At 44.6% G+C, this 23,400-nt stretch overlaps 1 protein-coding gene across 8 annotated transcripts in view; it reads right to left on the bottom strand.

Moving 5' to 3' along the window:
* Window positions 1–22,996, bottom strand: part of LOC147114715 (SWI/SNF complex subunit SMARCC1-like) — a 256,482-nt gene extending 233,486 nt beyond the window's left edge. For 2 of the 8 annotated variants that reach the window (XM_085992581.1, XM_085992587.1), the window contains exons 1-3: window positions 22,747–22,993; window positions 6,293–6,412; window positions 3,242–3,327 (exon numbers count right to left, since the gene is read on the bottom strand). In XM_085992581.1, the coding sequence (XP_085848707.1) occupies window positions 3,242–3,327; window positions 6,293–6,412; window positions 22,747–22,878 (338 nt within the window). In that variant the 5' untranslated portion in view covers window positions 22,879–22,993. Of the gene's footprint in view, window positions 1–3,241; window positions 3,328–6,292; window positions 6,413–22,746 lie in introns of all 8 variants that reach the window. The other 6 variants (XM_085992583.1, XM_085992584.1, XM_085992585.1 and 3 more) reach the window with 4 other exon arrangements.
* Window positions 22,997–23,400: the final 404 nt, after the last annotated feature.

The raw sequence follows: 23,400 nt of genomic DNA, 5'->3' as shown, positions 1-23,400 counted from the left end.
GTGATGACTAAGAAACCTTAGCGAGTTGCTGAACTGCATCCTGTGGATAGAGTCATAGCCTTAACGACACAGGGGGCCATTTGGCCCATCAAGTCCTTGGCGGCTCTCTAGAGCAATCTAGTCAGTCCCATTCCATCCCCGCAGCTCTGCAAGTTTTTTTTCCCTCAAGTGCCTATCCAGTCTCCCCTTGAAAACAGTAGATAGTGGACACTGCAGCCACGCTTTGCCAACGGTCAAGGGACTGGATGTTTAAGCCAGTGGACGGGGTGCCGATCAAGCTGACTGCTTTGTTCTGAATAGTGTTGGAACATCTTGAATGTTTATGGAGCTGCACCCATCCAGGCAAGGGAAGAGTATTCTATCACATTCCTGACCAGTCCAGTGCTCACGAAGCTGTACTCTACCAGCAAGTCAATTTCTGAAAGACAGTCATGGTGGGGAAAAAAAGAGAACTATTCTCTTTCAGCAGTTAAATAGTTACATCTCCAGCTTTTTCCAGTTCTGATGAAGGGTCCCAGACCTGAAAGGTTAACTCGGTTTCTCTCTCTCCACAGATGCTGCCTGGCCTGCTGAGTATTTCCAGCATTTTCTGTTGTTATTTCAGATTTCCAGCATCCGCAGTATTTTGTTATTGTATTATTCGATTTCTATATTACTGAACCAAGTTTCATTGGGCTGTATATATGCCTATTGGTAAAAAAGTACAAGCCAATATGGAATTTTCCTTAAATATTAAAGCACCATTTGGGAGCATCTTCCAGGAGCAGTAACTATCCATTCCACAACAAGAAGCCCATGTCAGGAGGAAGTGCCAGCTTGCTAAGGGATCTGCCTTCCTGTTTTTGACACCAAAGTGGATAACCTCACATTTATCCACGTTATATTGCATCTGCCATGCTTCTGCCCAATCACCCAACCTGCCCAAATCATCCTGTAGTTTTTTGGCATCCTCCTCACAGCACACACGTCCACCCAGCTTTGTGTCATCTGCAAATTTGGAGATATTACATCTAGTTCCCTTGTCTAGATCATTAATATATATTGTGAATAGCTGGGGTCCAAGGACCGATCACTGCGGTACCCCACCAGTCACTGCCTGCCACTCGGAAAAAGACCCGTTTATTCCAACTCTTTGCTTTCTATCTGCCAACCAGTTCTCTATCCAAGTCAATACCTTGCCCCCAATCCCATGAGCCTTAACTTTACACGCTAATCTCTTATGTGGGACCTTATCGAAAGCCTTCCGAAAGTCCAAATACACCACATCCACTGGTTCTCCCTTATCTATTTTACCAGTTACATCCTCAAAAAATTCCAGTACCTTTTGTAAATCCATGTTGGCTTTGTCCGATCCTGTCACTGTTTTCCAAGTGATCTGCTATTACATCTTTTATAATGGACTCTAGCATTTTCCCCCACTATCGATGCCTGGCTTACCGGTCTGTAATTCCCCGTTTTCTCTCTACCACCTTTTTTGAATAGTGGGGTAACATTAGCTACCCTCCAATCCATGGGTACTGTTCCAGATTCCATCGAATGTTGGAAGATGATCAGCAATGCATCTACTATTTCTAGGGCCACTTCCTTAAGTACCCTAGGATGCAGATTATCAGGCCCTGGGGAGTTATCGGCCTGCAATCCCATCAATTTCCCTAACACCATTTCCCAACAAATACTGATTTCATTCAGTTCCTCCCTTTCATCAGACCCTATGCTCCCCGACATTTCTGGGAGGTTATTTGTGTCCTCCTTTGTGAAGACAGAACCAAAATATGTATTTTTTAATTAATTGGTCTACCATTTCTTGGTTCCCCATTATAAATTCCCCTGATTCTGACTGCAAGGGACCTACGCTTGACTTCACCAATCTTTTTCTCTTCACATATCTATAAAAGCTTTTACAGTCAGTTTTTATGTTCCCTGCAAGCTTACTCTCATTCTATTTTCCCCTTCTTAATTAATCCCTTTGTCCTCCTTTGTTGAATCCTAAACTGCTCCCAATCCTCTGGATTACTGCTTTTTCTGGCCAATTTATATGTCCTCTCCTTGGATCTTATGCTATCCCTAATTTCCCTTGTTAACCACGGTTGAGTCACCTTTTTTGTTTTATTTTTATGCCAAACTGGGATGAACAAATTCTGTAGTGCATCCATGTGGTCTTTGAATGTTTGCCATTGCCTAGCCACCGTTAACACTTAGAGTGACATTCCCCAATCAATCCTACCTAATTCGCGCCTCAGACCATCGTAGTTTCCTTTATTTAAAAATTCAGGATCCTAGTCTCTGAATCAACTACTTCATTCTCCATCTTAATGAAGAATTCGATCATATTATGATCGCTCCGACCCAAGGGGTCTCGTACAACAAGATTGCTAATTAATCCTTTCGCGTTACGTAATACCCAGTCTAAGATGGCCTGATCTCTGGTTGGTTCCTCAACATATTGGTCCAGGAAACCATCCAGTAAACACTCCAGGAATTCCTCCTCCACAGTATTGTTACTAATTTGGTTAGCCCAATCTATATGTAGATTAAAGTCACACATCGTGCTGACGTCTTTGCCCCAAAATTTGTCCCAAAAAAAGTACTAGCCAATATGGAATTTTCCTTAAACATTAAAGCACCACTTGGAAGCATCGTCCAAGAGCAGTAACTATCCATTCCACAAGAAGTCCATGTCAGGAGGAAGTGCCTGCTTGTTAAAGGATCCAAAATGGCTGGTCTCGTCTTTGATGTCCCCAACTAACACCGGCACAAGCCCCTGCCCCTTTTCCTGCCATATTGCACAACTTAATCATTACATCTATACAGTAGAAACAATTTTTCTGAAGCAGATGCTTTTTTCACTGCAGGCAGTTGCCAATTGCTGCGACGCGATCATTAACTAAGTGTCACACTGTTTGCTGATTAAAACACCAGAGGAAAAGCAGAAATGCCAACACTGGGATGGGGTTTCTAACTTGATGACGAAGGTATCACAGCAGGTCTAAGAAATAAATGCAAGTCTGTAATCTTCATTCACACGAGTACAAGTTGGCTTTAAAAAAAAAGTACATTTATATAGCACCTTTAACATAGTAAAACGTCACAAGGCGCTTCACAGGAGCATAATCAGACAAAAAAAGTCTCACCGAGCTCACTCAGCCAGGTTATTGTAAAAGCGTACAGCACCCCCGTCCGAGCTCAGTCCCAAATCTACTCCTTAGTCATTAATTTGAATACTGACTCGGAGCTGACTTACCATCCCTGCTCACTCTTGAATTTGTAAGCAGCACCTAGGATATGACCCAAGGGTCCCCCGGCCTTGAAATCGAGGAAGCATTTTGCCTAAAGTTCAAAGAAGAAAAATAAACAAAACTTCAACGGTGATCATGTACAGTTCTTGATTCTCACGCCAACATCGGCACTTCACAGCAGGGGACATTGGATAACAGTCAAGAATGGGAACGTGGTACCACCTGGCGCCCTCCTGACACCAGTGTCAAATACAGCACCCCCACTGCTTCTTCCAGCGAGATCAGCAACATTAACAGAATTAAATTATTAAAAAGGCGAGCAACAAGATTTACAGTGATACACGGCTTTCATGATAATCTCAGTATGCCCAATAAACTACAAATCTGCCATAAAGCAGCAGTGAACCAAAAACAACATATATAAGGTTAACAGCAGTTATGGGGGGTCCCTTGAGTTGTATATCTTTAATCCGTTTCTAGAGTTTACCTCATTCACAGTACACCAAATGAGGTTGATTTGGAAAATCCAATGCTGCTCCAGGCCAAGGATAGGTCAAGCTGACCAAGCTTCAACCACTGCCCATTTCCTAATTGGATTTCTCATTAAGAGTGCTAACAGCTCCACTAATATCAGCTGGCAAATGCACTGCGGTATGGAACCATACAAAGCAGGAAAATCACAGGTCTGATCCTTGATGTTTGCCATGTGAGACTATCTCAGCCAAGTTGGCAGCAAAAGAAACTGGTCTCAGCTTGACTAATTTTGGTAAGGGAAGGAATAGATTGCCTACATCAAAACAGTATCAGCAGAGGCCTGGTAACAGGTCAAATGTTAACCAAAGAAACACTGCAAGCAAGTTTGGTGGGAGGAGATAGAAATGCAAAACAAGCCCGAGTAAAACTGCATGTAAACTTGCACAGTAGCTGCTGTGCAGTGATGCAGTAGCTGTTGCAACATGTAACAGAACAGAACGGAATGGAGACTGACTAAGAAAACCCCCCGGAGGTCAGTTTTCGGACCACTGCTTTTCTTGTTATATATAAAATGGCCTGGACTTGGTATAGGCAGTAAAATTTCAAAGTTTGGGATGATACAAAACTTGACAACGTTGTAAACAGTAACGGGATAGCACAACTTCAGGAGGACATACAGACTGGTGAAATGGGCAAACACATGGCAAATGCAAGTTAATGCGGTAACTGTGAAGTGCTGCACTTTGGGAGGAACAACATGGTGAGGCAGTCGACTCTAAATGGTACTATTTTGAGGGGGGTTCAAGAGCAGAGGGACCTGGGGGAGCACATTCACAAATCCTTGAAGGTGGCAGGGCAAGTTGATAAGGCAGTTAAAAAAGCGTATGCGATATATGGCTTTGTAAATAGGAGCACTCAATACAAAAACAAGGAAGTCATGCTAAACCCTTTACATCACTGGGTTAGGCCTCAGCTGGAGTATCGTATACAATTCTGGGCACCACATTTTAGGAAGGATGTCAAGGCTCTGGAGAAGGTACAGAGGAGGTTTACCAGGATGACACCAGGGATGAGAGTTCAGTTATATGGAGAAATTGGAGAAGCTGGGATTATTCTCCTTAGAACAAAGGTGGTTATGGAAAAACTGACTAGGGGTAATTAAAATTCTATGAGGTTCTGATAGAGCTATTTCCTCTGGCAAGTGGGTCAGTAACCAGAGGTCATCGATTTAAAGTAATTGCTAAAAGAGCTAGAGAGGAAACGAGGAGAAATTTCTTCACACAAAATGGTTGCTAAGATCCGGAACGTACTACCCGAAAGTGCAGTGGATCAGATTCCATACTAACATTCAAAAGGCAATTGGACACGTACTCAAAGAGGACTAATTTGCAGGGTTATGGGGACATGCTGCCCTACGGTGCCATCATCTGAAAACACGACTTCAGGTGTCACACACTCACTGATGACACAGCTCCTATCTCACCACCACCACCCTCAACTTTCCAGTGTCTGATTTGTCATGCTGCTTGTCCAGATGAGCAGAAAGTTCCTCCAACTAAATACTGGGAAGATTGAAACCATGGTCTTCGGTCCCTGCCACAAACTCTGTTCCCTAGCCACCGACTCCATCCTTCTCTCTGATCACTGTCTGAACCAGACCATTTGTAACCTCGGCGTCCTATTTGACCCAGTGATGAGCTTCCGACCACATATCCGCTCCATCACCAAGACTGCCGAGTTCGATCTCCCTAACAGCGCCAGTCTCCGACCCTGCCTCAGCTTATCTGCTGCTGAAACCCTCATCGATGCCTTAAGTTACCTCTAAACTTGACTATTGTAACGCTCTCCTGGCCAGCCGCCCATCTTCCACCCCACAGAAACTTGAACTCATCCAAAACTCTGCTGCCCGTGTCCTAACTCGCACCAAGTCCAGTTCACCCATCAACCCTGTGCTCAATGACCTACATTGGCTATAGGTCCGGCAAAGCATCCCCTTGTAAAATTCTCATCCTGTTTCTGAAATTCCTTCCACCATGTAACCTCCTCCAGCCCGACAACCCTCAAGAAATTTCTGCACTCCTCCAATTCTGGCCTCTTGCTTATCTTCAATTTCATTCAATCACTTTTCTATTAGCTGCCTGGGCCCTAAACTATGGAATTCCCTCCCAAAGCTTCTCTACCTCTCTCTCCTCCTTCAAGATGCTGCTTAAAACCTACATCTTCGACTAAATTTGGCATCACCTGTCCTAACATCTCACATGACTCGGTACCAAATTTTGTTAGATAACTGTGAAGCACCTGGAGACGTTTTACAATGTTGAAGGCGCTATAAAAACGCAATTCGTTGTTGTTTCCTCCCCTCCACCAATCAATTTCCACCTTTCTTCAACACAATGGCTCTTACTTGGCTAGTATCATGGGCACCATGAGCACCTCACCCAATTTTGCACCTTCACGCGCAAGTCTAGACTGAAAGTTGCAGCTCGAAGAGTATCCCAGCTAAATCCATCTTTGCCGTGATCTAATGTATGTACACACACACCAGCGGAGCCATAACAGACTGTTCAATGGAAATGACTTACTGGGAGTTTCGTTAATGCAGGATTGTTGACGTGTTTGCCAAATGCATCCTCCTGAAACTGAAGCAGTTGCACCACAAGACCAGCCAGCGTTTTGTTTGAAGGTGAATCTGCCTGTACAAACTGAGAAATAGAAACTTATTGAAGAGCTTTGTCCATCAAAATGGTAAAAAAAACCTTTAAGATTTGCACCTTATCCTTGCAATGAGCTGCACCATTCTTGGCAATGGTATTGTGAACAGGATTTTAGCAAATTCAGTGGCAAATGTGTGAAATTTTCACACCTAAACTGAATATGCAACAATACAATTTTGCATTTGGTTACTCCAAACTTTTGTTAAGCACTTTTGAGATACAGAACACCAGTGAACTAACGTGGCTTCAAGTCAAGAAACTGAAGATGAATTCAAGGAGTTATTGTATGAGGGTAAGGGCCGTGTTAGTGTAGCGTCAACATTGATGTATTGATTTCAAGCAGCTGGAAACCAATTAAATTGCCAGATTTGCTTCAACCAGTGACTGGGAAAACACTTTTAAAAAAGGTCTGGCTGTGCAAGACCCACGCGTTTAATAGTCTCATCTACAGGAAACTTTGGTTTATCTGGAGGTTAACTGTCCAGAATGCTTGAGCCACCGGCAAAAATCAGGAGCTGTTTCGTTAGGTTTTTTTTCTTTTCGTTGCTTTTTTTTTTCAACCAGTCAGGCTCTGCAAGGTCTCGCTGAAGCTGTTGCTAAGCTACAGAGACGCTTGCAAAGTACGGCCAACTGTTTAGAAGCACAGGGTTTGTTGCCAGATACAGAGCTCAAAATCTCCGTATGTTTCAACATTAGCGCTGGTTTGTCCGGCAGTTTTGATGGGACGGCAACAGTTCAGTCCCGTCGGTGCCGGATAGCACAAAGTTTCCTGTATTAAAAATCTACACCGACACATGCTTTGCACAGAGACTCTGGAATAGGGTGCAGAGACAGCCTGTAAGAGATCACAGAGATAGAAAGGGGCAAGGCCCTGAAGAGATTTAAATCCAAGAAAAGGAATTTTAAACTCTATGCAGTGGCATTGGGGGGACCAGAAACAAATGTAGTTCATTGAGGTCAAGGCATTAGTGCAGGATAGGACACGGGCAGTAGAGTTACGGTGAGCTGCAGTTTACAGAGTATAGAAAATGATTGGCCAGCCAGGACAGCACTGGAGTAGTCGAGTCTGGAGGTGACTTAGGCATGGGTGAAGGTATCCACGACAGAGGTGAGCAATGTTATGGAGGTGGAAGTAAACAGTCTTTACAATGACAATGGAGAGAATATGGGGTTAGACATGTGGTCTGGTTCAGCCTGAGACAGCAGCGAGGCAAGGGAAGAATGCGTGGCCAGGGTATGGAGTTTGTGGCTGGGCCAAAGACAATGGCTTCAGTGTTAAACTGGAAGAAATTGCAGCTCATGGGGGTTAGGCAAGCAGTCTTTACAACACAGAGACAGAACAAGAGTAGAGAGAAGTGGTGGAGAGGTAGAGCTGGGTGTCATAAGCACACCTATGGAAGCTGACCATATGTCTGCAGATGATGTCACCAAGGGGCAACCTATAGATTCTGAAAAGGATGGGATCATGAATAGATCCTTTAAGAACTTCAGAGCTAACAGTGCACAGGTGAACAGAGAAGCCATTGCCAGATATACTCTAGCTATGATCAAATAGTAAAGCATGGAACCAAGCGAGGAGTATTAGTTAGCAAGGGCAGAGGGGTCAAGGGTGAGGTTTTTTTTTTGAAAGGAGGTGGGTGGGGATGATGGCAGTTTTGGAAGGGGGGGACAGGACCCAAGGAGAAGTTCACAGTACATTGAAGGCATCACCTGAGTTTGATAAAGTCATAAAAATAGCCAATCGACTGCTTGATTTCATCACAAGAGGTATAGAATATAAAAGTCGAGGTAATGGTGCGCCGCTATAAAACCTTAATAAGACCCGAGTAGTGTGTGTAATATTGGGCTATAGTAGCACCGTGGGAAGGATATTGATGCTTTAGAGAGGGTACAGCACAGATTCACGAGGATGCTGCCTATATGAGGAAATATATGTTCAAAAAAAATTGAAAATTGGGGCTTTTTTCGTTCGGACAACACAGATTACAGGGAAATGAGTATAGAGGTGTTTAAGATATTATAAAGGTGGCACAGGGTAGTTAGTTTCCAGTAATTGAGGGGACAAGGACAAGAGGCCATTGATACAATATTAAATGTAACAAGAGGGCAGGGGAAACTTCTTTACAGAGAATTGAGAGGCTGTGGAAATCAGGAACTATGTCACCATTCAAGATTAGATTGGATAGATGATGAAGGAAATGGGGTTGAAGGGATATGGTTACATGGCGAGGAGAATGTGATTAGGAATATTTACTCGCACGGAGGATAAATACAGACACTGACTAGTTGGGCCGACTGGCCCGTTCCCATGTTGTAACTTCTACACATTTCTGCACCCCTTGGGCTTGAAGGTGAATATGGGGCCTTAACAGGGAAATGACTAGCATGGGAGAGAGTAAAGATTAAAAGTTTTTGTATTTCAATATTTTATTCAAAAACCATCAAACTTATGCAAATAGCAGCTCACGGTTCAGACCCTACATCAAGTCCTGTCCCCATAGACATGGCACACTCTGAAGTTGTTCCCTGGTACCCTCACCAACCCAGTTCCCAGCATCAAAAGTTCTTAAGGAATTGCTAATCTCGCGCCAACCACATAGCTGAGAACCACACGTTATAAAGTTGAGCTAGTCAGATCTTCAAGGACTTCAGTGGTTCAAGCGAACAGCCACACACCACCTGTCAAGGGCAACTCGGAATGGGTAATAATTATGGTCTTGCCATTGTCTGCCACATCATGAAAAAGTGAAACCCGTTGAGCAGGTAAACAGATAAGCACTTTGTTACTGTTAAAAGCACAGCCCTGTCTCCAGGTCCTCGCTCCCTCCCCTCGGGGTGAACTTGCCCATTCACAAAACATGAAGATAACCCACAAAGGGTACAAAGAATAAATCAGTGACAATTCACACACTTAGTACCCAGAGTTATTCAATTACATCGGAACACAAATCTATTGCACCGCTCACAAATTGATTTTACATATAGAACTATAAAAGGTGCAGAATTTCCTGGTGACTTTTGTCATTGGAGTGGAGCATCTGCAGCATTGGGTTCATTTTTGACTCAAATTGCCAGAAAATTATGTTGTGCGTTAGTTACGGCAATATTTACAACACCATAGCTTCCTTGGATTTTGCAGCACTCCCAATAATACCCTCACTAAAAACGAACAAAATTGATTAACGCAGCTCCACCTCAGCTAAATCAAAGGCGACCACAAGCTTCATGGATTTGTGCCACTTAGTCGCAAAAATAATGGTACAGGTGAATGTATTTAAACCGTCGAATAACTGATTGAAGTAAAATAAAATCTCATTTCTTCCTTAATTTTTTAATTCTTAACGGAAACAAATCAAAAATTCCTTATTAATCATGGTGTGTATATTGTGTACTGAAATGCCTGCATATGCCTTTGATGAAACAGAGTGGATGAGAAATTCCTTCAGCTTTATGTTAGCTGACTCAAGCAGTCCCTTTAAGGGCTGCTGGTTAGGCCACAGGAGGAACCAGAAAAGGCCGAGTGGAACATTCCTCAGTTTCTGACAAATTTCGGAGAGGGGTCCTTAAAAAAGCATTCCGCCACTCATTAGCATAGAGACCCAACGCCTGCTTAAGGTGGCCGCCAGGGATGCCAATATGGCGTTGGACGGTTTTATATGTCCTTGTGGAACAGGACATAGCCTCTGTTTCATGCATGAGAAATGGACAATATGTCTAATTTTGTCATGTTTAATTTGAGAATTAGACAACTTAAATTACTAAAATCACTTGAAAAAAATTGTAACCTGCAATGTTCCAGAAAACTTAAATACAGCAGCCTAGTGTGGCCATAACTCAAAGGCCCAGAATGTACAGGAATGACGCATCTGGCCACAAACCACAAGTTAGACTGCTGCGCGTCCCAATCCTCCAGCAGCAGATTTATGCCAAAACTTAATGGAACACTCAATGGAATACACCCCAGTGGTAATTTGAAAGCTGCGCAGCCAATGAAATGATCCCTCAACACCAAAGGCTAAAAATCTAAGATGATGTAGCAATCTCCAGCTTGGATCTCTTGCTGTGTTAAATTAATTAACTGAGCGTTGATTCACAGCAACATTTAAGAGAGCTGGACGATGGGAGGATCTGCAGAGAAATAACAGCCAGGAAGTACCTGGAAATATGTATACCCAGACCACAGTTGGATTGGAGGGTAGCTAATGTTATCCCACAATTCAAAAAAGGTGGTAGAGAGAAAACGGGGAATTACAGACCGGTAAGCCGGACATCGGTAGTGGGGAAAATGCTAGAGTTCATTATAAAAGATGTAATAGCAGAGCACTTGGAAAACAGTGACAGGATCGGACAAAGTCAACATGGATTTACAAAAGGTAAATCGTGCTTGACTAATCTACTGGAATTTTTTGAGGATGTAACTGGTAAAATAGATAAGGGAGAACCAGTGGATGTGGTGTATTTGGACTTTCAGAAGGCTTTCGAGAAGGTCCCACATAAGAGATTAGCGTGTAAAGTTAAGGCACATGGGATTGGAGGCAAGGTACTGACTTGGATAGAGAACTGGTTGGCAAACAGGAAGCAAAGAGTTGGAATAAACGAGTCTTTTTCCGAGTGGCAGGCAGTGACTAGTGGGGTACCACAGGGATCGGTGCTAGGACCCCAGCTATTCACAATATATATTAATGATCTAGACGAGGGAACTAAATGTAATATCTCCAAGTTTGCAGACGACACAAAGCTGGGTGGGCATGTGTGCTGTGAGGAGGATGCCGAGAAACTCCAGTATGATTTGGACAGGTTGGGTGATTGGGCAGATGCAGTATAATGTGGATAAATGCGAGGTTATCCACTTTGGTGGCAAAAACAGGCAGGCAGATTATCTGAACGGCAATAGATTGGGAGAAGGGGAAGTGCAACGAGACCTGGGTGTCCTTGTGCACCAGTCGCTGAAGGTAAGCATGCAGGTGCAGCAGGCGGTTAAGAAGGCAAATGGTATGTTGGCCTTCGTAGCGAGAGGGTTCGAGTACAAGAACAAGGATGTCGTGCTGCAGTTGTACAGGGCCTTGGTGAGACCACACCTTGAGTATTGTGTGCAGTTTTGGTTGCCTTATCTGAGGAAGGATGTTCTTGCCATGGAGGGAGTTCAGCGAAGATTCACCAGGCTGATACCTGGGATGGCAGGAATGACGTATAAGGAGAGATTGGGTCGATTGGGCTTATACTCGCTGGAGTTTAGAAGAATGAGAGGGGATCTCATTGAAACTTATAAAATTCTAACAGGACTAGACAGACTAGATGCAGGAAGGATGTTCCAGATGGCCGGGGAGTCCGGAACCGCGGGTCATAGTCTAAGGATAAGGGGTAAGCCATTTAGGACAGAGATGAGGAGGAATTTCTTCACCCAGAGAGTGGTGAACCTGTGGAATTCGCTACCACAGAAGGCAGTTAAGGCCAATTCATTAAATATATTCAAGAAGGAGTTAGATATATTTCTTAAGGCTAAAGGGATCAAGGGATATGGGGAGAAGGCAGGGACGGGGTAATGAGTTTGGATGATCAGCCACAATCTCATTGACTGGCGGAGCAGGCTCGAGGGGCCGAATGGCTGACTCCTGCTTCTATCGTCTATGTTTCTATGTTTATTACCCATCGATAGCTGCCATAACGGAGTGGCTTGTGAGGCCACGTCGAGGCAACCAAGGCTGTGGAACTGATGTCACAGAAGCCAGACCAGGTAAGGACGAGTTCAAAATAACCTTCCGTAGCGGACTTCAGCGAACCAGTGGGGCTTTATGACTATCCGACAGCTACATGGCCACGATGAATGATCGCAGCTTTTAGTTCCAGATTTTTTTATTTTTTTTTTAATATAAAACAATTCAAATTCTCAAACTATCATGTTAGGAACTGAACTCACGCTCTCTGGATTATTAGTCCTGTTGTCTCTGGGTTTGTAGTCCAGTAACATAAGCAGTACACTATCACACCCCTACTTTGTAATGGGTAAAAGTTCTGCTTCGAGTTAGCTACAGGGTGTCAAACGGCTCTGCTAACCGCATACATCTCAATTTGTCTTCATTCTGCCCAATACAACTGCCGTTAAATTAGTGTAATACTTGCCAAGTAGGGTTGCAAAATTCTGGGAATTTTTAAGAGGAAACTTTCCATGGGAATTTTGAGAATTTAATAGGAATTTTGAGTTTTTTTGCACACTGATGGTTTTTGTCTCTGACCCTTATTATCTTTGTCCTCAAAATAGACATACTGTTCCATACAAATAAAAACAGGCTTTCAAAACTTTATTTAGGTTATAATTTTGAACTTTATTGAACCCCCACAAAAAAGACCCATCTAAAATAAAATAAAAAGAGCGTCAGCTTATTTAGCCTGTAATTTGTCCTTATTTTGTCCCTTTGAGTCTTCTACTCCTCATTGCTCCTCCTGATTCTCTGACTCTGGCGTGTCCATTTCCTCCTCTGTGTCACTGTCTAGCTGTGTGGTGGACACTTCTGTATCTGGCTCAATAAGTTGTAGGTTCGCCCGCATAGCCACCAGTTTCTCCACTCTCTTGTTAGTCAGCCTGTTGCGCACCTTTGTATGCGTATTCCCAAAAAGTGACCAGTTTCGTTCAGAGGCCGCTGATGAAGGTGGGATTTGGAGCATCACCGATGCAATAGGTGACAGGGCCTCAGATGCACAAAGTCCCTTCCACCAGGTATGTGCACTGATATGCTTGCATGATTCCCATATCCCATCCCCATTCACAGAATCACAGAAACCCCACAGTACAGATAGAGGCCATTTCGGCCCATCTGATCCCCGTAACCCCTACACCAACACATATCCCACCCTATCCCCGTAACCCCACGTATTTAATCCCCCTAACACTAAGGGTCAATTTATCATAGCCAATCAACCTAACCCGCACATCTTTGGACTGTGGGAGGAAAACGGAGCACCCGGAGTAAACCCACGCAAACACGGGGAGAATGTGCAAACTCCACACAGTCACCCGAGGCCAGATTCGAACCCGGGTCCCTGGCGCTGTGAGGCAACAGTGCTAACCACTATGCCACCGTGCTGCCCTTGCTTGGTAGATAACTTTGCCAGACTTCCCAGAACTTTGCCCACATCCAGATTGAGATGGTGTGTGAGGGTAGAAATCACACTGTAAGCGCTGTTGATCTGTTCTCCAGAAAGTATTGGTCTCCCAACATGCTTTGGATCCAGCATGTATGCTGCAGCATGAATCGGCTTGACACAAAATTCTTGACGCGTCTGTATGAATTGAACAATTGCCTTCTCCTCTGCTTTGAGCAGCAGGGATGTGGGTAGGGCAATGCTGATTTGTTCTTTTAAATCAGTAAAAAGCCTGAGAACATCTGACAAGACAGCGTCATCTCCTTCAATCTGAGCAATTGCAGATGCTACTGGTGAGAGTAGTTTAAGGCTGCTAACCACTCTCTCCCAAAACACATCATCCAGCAGTATTTTCTTGATGGTGGTTTCCATATCCCCAGACTGGGATATTGCCATTTCTTGCAGCGACTCCTTACCCTCCAGAAGGCTGTTGTACATTATGACAACACCACCCCATCTAGTGTTGTTGGGCAGCTTCAGTGTGGTGTTCTTGTTCTTTGTCATTTGCTTGGAGTTGTAGGTGGCTGCAACTACCTGTTTTCCCCTGACATACTTAACAACTTGCTTGGCTCTCTTGTACAGTGCTTCCATGGTTCTCAAACCCATGATGTCCTTGAGGAGCAGGTTAAGCCCACGAGCTGCGCACCCAATAGACGTAATATGAGGGTAGGCCTCCTCCACTTGAGCCCAAGCAGCCTTCATATTCGCAGCATTGTCAGTAACTACTGCAAAGACCTTTTGTGATCCAAGATCGTTGATGACCGCTTTCAGCTCATCAGCAATGTATGTGCCTGTGTGTCTGTTGTCCTTCATGTCTGTGCTCTTGAAGAACACTGGGAGAGGAGTGGAGACGATGTAGTTTATGATGCCCTCCCCTCGTACATTTGACCACCCATCTGAGATAACTGCAACACAGTCTGCCATCGCTATCGTTTCTTTGAGCTTTCCTTGGACTCTGTTATACTCAGCCTCCAGCAAATAAGTAGACAGAGCATGTCTGGTGGGAGGACAGTATGCAGGGCGAATAACATTGAAAAATCTCTTCCAGTACACATTGGCTGTGAGCATGAGGGGTGAGCCTGTTGCATATACAGCTCGAGCAAGGCACTCATCTGCATTCTTCTGGCTATGGTTATCCATTGTATCAAAGAACCTTCCAAGTGGGCCAGGAGTTGCTGATAAGGAGCCTGATGCTGAATGAGAACCGTCATCTTCTTGAATGGAAGCAAAGGAACTCTGGGCTGACTGCTGTGAGCTTTGAGTGAAGTTGTTGCATTTGGAGAAATGCTGCTGCATCTTTGTGGCATTCTTTACATATGGCTTTCTACAGTGTTTGCACATGTACACAGTCTTTCCATCTTTAATGCCTGGGGTAAAATGCTTCCACACATCCGACGGTAAACGTGGCATTGTTCTATGCAGAGAAATAAAGGGCATTCATCTCTGTGTCGAACTGCGGTCGATCAGCACGATTGCAACAGGGTGAGTACGTTTTTGCTGATGCTCCATGTGATGGAAGCATGACCTGTACACACGCGACGCTACATCACCAATAGTGTATTATTTTGTGTATTTTAAATTGATGGACAACAGAGTTCAACAAGTAACTGGTTTATTTGGTATAAAGTCTGATTTACTTACTGCATCATCACAACATCAGCAGAAAACAAAATGACTTCCCTCAGGACCCCTAACCTGGATCTTAAAAAAACTATAGCAGTCTTACAGATGCCTGCAGGCCAATCACAATTCGATATGCAAATATTACAAATAGAGGGAGCTAATCGCTCATCCAACCAATCAGGACACATTTGTTCACACACAAAACTTGTAATTATTAAAACAAGCCAAGTAAGATAAACATATATTGATTAAGAAATTCCTTAATAATTAAGATTCCATCTCTCTTGGTAATTTTAAGAGAGGACCTGTGGGGAAAAAAAAGAAATACAAAAAAAACAATATTATGCTAGCATGTGCTTTTTTGGGCAAAATTCCCAAAATTCCCAAGCTAAACTTCCCGTGGAAAATTTCCCAGAAACTTTCCACCCCTTTGCAACCCTATTGCCAAGTAAGCCAGTACTTCTCCAGCTTCTCCAATTAAATTTGGCATTCCTTTCTTCAGTACAAGTCAGTTCATCAGCGGTTCAGTCCAAGAGGCAGTGGCAATCAAAGCAGTGTTAATACAGCAAATTGGACATGACCACTGATTTTAATCGGAGGCTGGGCTAAGACAACGGAATTCGCATTGTTTTGACGAAGACCACGGTGAAGCTGTTCAGAGTGCCAGGAAATTTTGGCATGGCGCAAGTAATGGCTTGAGTTACCTACACCACAATTTCCTGCAAAACATGCGCCATAGTAACAGCATGTGCCTTTGATACGCCATTACTACAAGGCGTGATCACTTGCAGTGCAGCGAAACCATTTCAAATTCGGAAGTCTATGACTCAAGTCATGCAAACACTGATCTGTTTAATTGATGCAAATGGAATAAGCCATTGTCTGCACCACTTCTGAGATCCCTGATTTTTTTCATTCATGGGGTGTGGGCTTCGCTGGCAAGGCCAGCATTTGTTGCCCATCCCTAATTGCCCTTGTGATGGTGGTGGTGGTGAGCCACCTTCTCAAACAGGTGCAGTCCATGTGATGAAGATACACTCACTGTTAAGAAGTTCCAGGATTTTGTCCCAGCAACAATAAAGGAACGGCGATATATTTCCAAGTCAAGATGGTGTGCGACTTGGAGGTGGTGGTGTTCCCACGCATCTGCTGTCCTTGTCCTTCTGGGTGGTAGTGGTTGTGGGTTTGGGAGGTGTTGTTAAAGAAGCCTGAGCAAGGTACTGCAGTGCATCTTGAAGATGGTACACACAGCAGCCATGGTTCGCCAGTGGTCGAGGGAAGTGAATGTTTAAGGTGGTGGATGGGGCATCAATCAAGCGGGCTGCTTTGTCCTGGATGGAGTTGAGCTTCTTGTGTTGTTGGAGCTGCACTCATCCAGGCAAGTGGACAGTATTCCATCACACTACTGACTTATGCATTGTAGATAAGAACATAAGAAATTGGAGGAGGAGGCCATTTGGCCCTTCGATCCTGCTCCTCCATTCAACAAGATCATGGCTGATCTACCTCATATCCACCTTCCCGCACCATCCCCGTATCCCTTAATTCCCTTCGTTCCCAAAAATTTGATAAACCTCTGTCTTGAATATATGCAGCGACTGAGCATCCACAGCACTCTGGGGTAGAGAATTCCAAACATTCGTAACCTTTTGAGTGAAGAAATTTATCATCTCAGTCCTAAATGGCCGACCCTCATTCTGAGACTGTGACCTCGTGTTTTAAATTCCCCAGCCAGGAGAAACATTTTCTCAACATTAACCCTGTCAAGCCCACTCACCATGTCTATATCCCCTTGAAATCTCTTTATATGTTTCAATTAGATCACCTCTCATTCTTCTAAACTCTAGGGAATATAGGCTGGGTCTAATCAATCTCTCCTCCTAGGACAATCGCCCCATCCCAGGAAGCAGTCTGGTGAACCTTCGTTGCAAGTCCTCTAAGGCAAGTGTGTCTTTCCTTTGGTAAGGAGACCAGAATTGTACACAGTACTCCAGGTGTGGCCTCACCAATGCCCTGTATAGAAACATAGAAGATAGGAGCAGGAGTAGGCCATTCGGCCCTTCAAGCCTGCTCCGCCATTCAATGAGATCGTGGCTGATCATCCAAATTCAGTACCCCGTTCCTGCCTTCTCCCCATATCCCTTGATCCCTTTAGCTTTAAGAAATATATCCAGCTCCCTCTTGAATATATTTAATGAATTGGCCTCCACTGCCTTCTGTGGTAGAGAATTCCACAGGTTCACCACTCTCTGGGTGAAGAAATTCCTCATCTGTCCTAAATGGCTTACCCCTTATCTTCAGACTGTGACCCCTGGTTCTGGACTCCCCGACCATCGGGAACATCCTTCCTGCATCTAGTCTGTCCAGTCTTGTTAGAATTTTATAAGTTTCAATGAGATCCCCTCTCATTCTTCTAAACTCCAGCGAGTACAAGCGCAATCGACACAATCTCTCCTCATACGTCATTCCTGCCATCCCAGGGATCAGCCTGGTGAATCTTCGCTGCACTCACTCCATGGCAAGAACGTCCTTCCTCAGATAAGACGACCAAAACTGCACACAATACTCAAGATGTGGTCTCACCAAGGCCCTGTAGAGCTGCAGCAAGACATCCTTGTTCCTGTACTCAAGCCCTCTCGCTACGAAAGCCAACATACCATTTGCCTTCTTAACCACCTGCTGCACCTGCATGTTTACCTTCAGCGACTGGTGCACAAGGACACCCAGGTCTCGTTGCACTTCCCCTTCTCCCAATCTATTGCCATTCAGATAATAATCTGCCTTCCTGTTTTTGACACCAAAGTGGATAACCTTGCATTTATCCACATTATATTGCATCTGCCATGCTTCTGCCCAAATCATACTGGAGTTTCTCGGCATCCTCCTCACTAAGACGTCTTTACTCTTATACTCTAATTCCGTGTAACAAAAGCGAACTTACCATTTGCTTTCCTAATTGCTTGTTGAACCTACATGTTAACTTTATGTTATTCATGTGCAAGGACACCCAGGTCCCTCTGAGCGCAAACATTTCCCAATCTCTAAGCATTCCAAAAATCTTCTGCTTCTTTGTTTTTCCTACCAAAGTGGATAACTTTGTAATTCCCCCACATTGTATTCCATTTGCCATGTTCTTGCCCAATCAGCCAACCTCTCGATATCTCTGCAGCCTCTTTAGAGTCTTCCTCAAAGCTTACTTTCCCACCTAACTTTCTATCGTCAGCAAACTTGGATACGTTACACTCAGTCCCCTCATCTAAGTCGTTAATATAAGTTGTAAATAGCTGTGGCCCAAGCACTAATCCTTGTGGTACACCGCTCGTTACAGTCTGCCATACTTGCCTTAGAGGGAGTGCAACGAAGGTTCACTCGACTGGTTCCTGGGATGATGGGACTGTCCTATGAGGAGAGATTGAGCAGACTAGGCCTATAGTTTAGAAAAATGAGGTGTGATTGAACTTTAACATAAAATTCTTAAGGGACTTGACAGGGTTAATGCTGAGAAAAATGTTTCCCCTGGCTGGGGAATTTAGAGCATGACGTGACAGTCTCAGAATGAAGGGCTAGGCCATTTAGGAATGAAATAATGAGAAATTTCTTCAAAGGGTTGTGAATCTTTGAAATTCTCTACCCCAGAGAGCTGTGGGTGCTCAGTTAAGTATATTCAAGACAGAAGTCGATAAATTTTTGGAAACTAAGCGAATTAAGGGATATGGGGATAGTGCAGGAAGGTGGATTTGAGGTAGATCAGCCATGATCTTGATGACTGGCAGAGCAGGCTCAAAGGGCCTACTCCTGCTCCCATTTCTTGTTATGTTGTTATGGTCCAGTTAAGTTTCTGGTCAATGATGACCTCCAGGATGTTGATGGTGGGGGATTAGACGATGGCAATGCCATTGAATGTCAAGGGGAAGTGGTTAGACTCTGTCTTGTTGGAGATAGTCATTGCCTGTGTGGTATGAATGTTACTTGCTACTTATCAGCTCAAGCCTGAATGGTGTCCAGGTCTTGTTCACTTAAGTCCAAGGGACGTAGGTTTGAACGGATATGGCGGATAACCGGTTTTATCAGGTCCTGCTCTCGTCTGCCAAAACTGACCACTATTCCAGGATCATTCTGGAACGCAAAGATTCCCCCCGACTTCTATTCTCTACTGCTAACCATTGTCTTAAACCCCTCTCCCCTAGCTCCTCCACCCTCAACTCCAACAAGTACGAGGAGCTCATGGACTTTTGTCTAAGATTGAGGCCATCCAATCAGCTGCCTCAGCCATTTCCCTTCCTTCCTTTAGCCCACTGGGCCCAACTTCCTCTCAGGTTCCCCCCAGCCCTAGCCCATAAATCGCACCTATCTTCAGTTTCTCTCCGATCTCCCCTCATGACCTCTCCGCACTCATCTTGTCCATGAGGCCCACTTCCTGCTCCCTCGACCCGGTTCCCACCAAACTGCTGACCACCCAACTTCCCTGCCTGGCTTCCATGTCAGCTGATATTGTTAACGGGGCTCCCACCCCTCAAAAAATAACCCTTGACCCCCTCCGTCCTTGCAAACTACCACCCCATCTCCAACCTTCCGTTCCTCTCCGAAGTCCTTGAACGTGTTGTTGCCTCCCAAATCCGGGACCATTTTTCCAGGAACTCCAATCAGGTTTCCGTAACGACTCTCAAGTCACAAAGGACATTCTTTGTGACTGGTACAAAGGTAAATTATCCCTCCTCGTCCTTCTCGACCCGTCTGCAGCCTTTGATACGGTTGACCACACCATCCTCCTCCAACACCTCTACACCGTCATTTAGCTGGGTGGGACTGAACGCGCCTGGTTCCATTCTTATCTATCTAATTGTAGCCAGAGAATCACCTACAATGGTTTCTCTTCCCGCTCCTGCATCGTTACCTCTCAGGATCCCCCAAGGATCTACCCTTGGCCCCCTCCTATTTCTCGTCTATGTGCTGCCCCTCGGCGACATCATCCGAAAACACACTCAGTTTCCACGTGTACGCTGATCACACCCAGCTCTACCTCACCACCATTTCTGTCAACCCCTCCACGGTCTCTAAATTGTCAGACTGCTTGCCCGACAGAGTACTGGAGGAGCAGAAATGTTCTCCAATTATATATTGGGAAGATCAAAACCATTGTTTTCGGTCCCCGCCACAAACTCCATTGGCTCGCCACTGACTCCATCACTGTCCTTAGCATCTGTCTGAGGCTGAACCAGACTTCTCGCAACCTTGGTGTCGTATTTGACCCTGAAATGAGATTCTGACCACACATCCGTGCCACAACTAAGAATGCCTATTTCCACCTCCGTAACATTGCCCTTCTCCCCCCCCTGCCTCAGCTCATCTGCTGCTGGAACCCTCATCCATGCCTTGGTTACATCTAGACTTGACTATTCCAACACACTCCTGGCCAGCCTCCCACATTCCACCCTACGTAAACTTGGTCATCCAAAACTCGGCTGCCAATGTCCTAACTCGCACCAAGTCCCATTCACCATCACCCCTATGCTCGCTGACCTATATTGGCTCCGTTAAACAACACATCGATTTCAAAATTCTCATCCTCATTTTCAAATCACTCCATGGCCTCGCCCCTTCCCATCTCTAATCTTCTTCAGCCCCACAACCACCCCCCCACATTATCTGTGCTCCTCTAATTTTGCCCTCGAGCATCCCTGATTATAATAGCTCAACCATTGGTGGCTGTGCCTTCTGTTGCCTAGGCCCCAAGCTCTGGAATTCCCTGCCTAAACGTGTCCACCTCTCTTTCCTCCTTTAAGGCGCTCCTTAAAACCTACCCCTCTGACCAAGCTTTTGGTCACCAGCCCTAATTTATCCTTGTGGTTCAGTGTCAAATTTTTTGACGTCTTCTAACTGTGAAGCGCTTTGGGATGTTTACTATGTTAAAGGCGATATATAAATGCAAGTTGTTGTTGCTGCATGCAGGGACTGCTTCATTATCCGAGGAGTTGCAAATGGAACTGAACACTGTGCAATCATCCCCACTTCTGTCCTTCTAATGGAAGGAAGGTCATTGATGAAGCAGCTGAAGATGGTTGGGCCTAGGACACTGCCACGAGGAACTCCTGCAGCAATGTCCCCGTTATGCTCCCTGCAGTATTTTCAAATTACCTTCCCAGAAAAGATCATGCATCAAATATCATAATTTATGGTATAAGTCACAGAATGCACATATCCAAAAAATTGAGTCATAAATTGAGCTTCACACCAATGCTAAATTTCTAACAGATACATAGGGCGCTGAGACTTGAACTCGTCAAGGAGTAAAGCATCTTGAACTTCCTTCAGGAAGTCTCGCTCTCCTCTATTTTGCTGTCCACCCATGTCTTGTCACCATTTTCAAACTCCATTTGCACTCCCATAGCTCATCAAAACCAGTTACAGAAAAATGTACTTCAATATATTTAGTAGACAAACTGCTAAAGAAATCAAATTATTCCAATTTCATTGTTCCCTTAATTGGAATCTTGCAAATTCTTCAAACAAAATAATTACAGGCAAATGAATTTGGTTTCACCTTCGATTCCTCTTAAGCCAATATTTCTTCAAAGAAAAACGATTTCACCCTCACTCACTATATTGCATCCAAACAAGTTTCAAAAACTAAAATAGTGACAGCAACCAAAAAAGGACCAAAATACCGCATCCATCAAACAATGAAGCCAGTTATCGCCCCCTCACCCTTAAGTGCAGTATCTCCCACATTTTCTGCATAAAACCTGCATATTCTTTAAATTAATTTTTTTGGGGGTGGAGGAATATGAATTTAATAACATTCATTCGCTCACTACCCCACATACAGTTATCCAATCAGGCAGCACTTCACCATCTGCTTCCGCCCTCACTAACTTCACGATCCTTTGTGTCATGCTGCACTCCTCTGGCTAAACAGATTGATTCGTTCCTTTACTCTGCAACATCGATTGATGACCCAACTCCTCACCACAAACAAAATAATGAACAATAACACACATTTACAACGTGGAACATGAAGTAAAACAAAAGCTAACCAGTGAGAAAAAGAAACCACAGCACCGCACATTCTTCTGGAGACCTCATTCTAGACTTCTTTGAGAATTTATTTTTGCAATATTATATTTTAAAAACAGACGTTCAACGGCCACAAAAATCACATTCAATTTAAATGATATAAATTAAATTCCCTCACCTTCTACCACAAACCAAAACATGTTTTACGGAATTGAAATAGCAATTTCCTTTTACATTCCTTGCGTCAGAGAATAAAATTAGATTTTACATATTTTTGAAGGACGCTTCCCCCCACACACCCAACACAAAGCAAGAGACTGACGCCAGCCCCTCAGGAGAGCGGCCTCCCCCAGAGAAATTTGGTGAAATCTGAGCAATAGCGACACGGTTCGTAAATCCTGACGGGGCGGAAGAAGCTCTTCCTCCCTCCACCGCTTCAATTCGCACTCCGAAGCCCGCGGCCTCGGCCGCCATTTGCTGCTAACACACCAGGTTAACCCGGTTCAGTCGCTCCGGCTCGCGTCCCCTAGGCCTCAGGCACTCACTTTCTTGTAGTTTTTGCCCAACCACAACCTCAGGCCGTCGAACTGCGCCACGGTATCGGGCGACTCTAAGAACCTGACGTTAGGGCCTCCGTCTTTCTTGCGCGTCGCTCCCGCCGCCACTGCCGCCGCCATCGCTCCGCTCAGCCGCGTTCACACGGAGAGAAAAAAATACAATGCAACAAAACTTTATTGTTCCTGGCAGGCGCAGTCGGTATTCTCTACCCACCCGACGGAATGGTGAGTGTTTGCGCGTGCGCACCCGCCGCGAGGCCCGATGGGAGCGAAACTTTACTTCTCGGACAACAACAGAAAATGCTGGAGAAACTCAGCAGGTCAGGCAGCATCCATGGAAAGAGAGACAGAGTTAGCGTTTCAAGTAGAAGACCTTTCGCCAGAACGGGAAAAAAGCAGGAAATGGAACAGATTTAAAAGCAAGTTTAGGGGCTGGGAAAGGGGGAGGGGATGAAAGAACAAAAGGGAAGGTCTGTGATAGGAGAGAAGGCAGGAGAAATAAAGAGATATTAAGAGATATTCAAGGTAAGAGGAGATGGTAATTGGACAGGTTAAGAAACAAAGGATGGCTTTCGATGAAGTGTGAGTTGCGCTGACAGAATGAAAAACAGCTGCCATATGGGAGAGAAGAAAAAAAGGCAC

The sequence above is a fragment of the Somniosus microcephalus genome, chromosome 7 (genome assembly GCF_052327205.1).
Source record: "Somniosus microcephalus isolate GS21.2 chromosome 7, FLI_Smic_1.0, whole genome shotgun sequence".
Classification (NCBI taxonomy): Eukaryota; Metazoa; Chordata; class Chondrichthyes; order Squaliformes; family Somniosidae; genus Somniosus; species Somniosus microcephalus.
The sequence above is the reverse complement of the archived record's forward strand: the minus strand, read 5'-3'. Positions and strand labels throughout refer to the sequence as shown.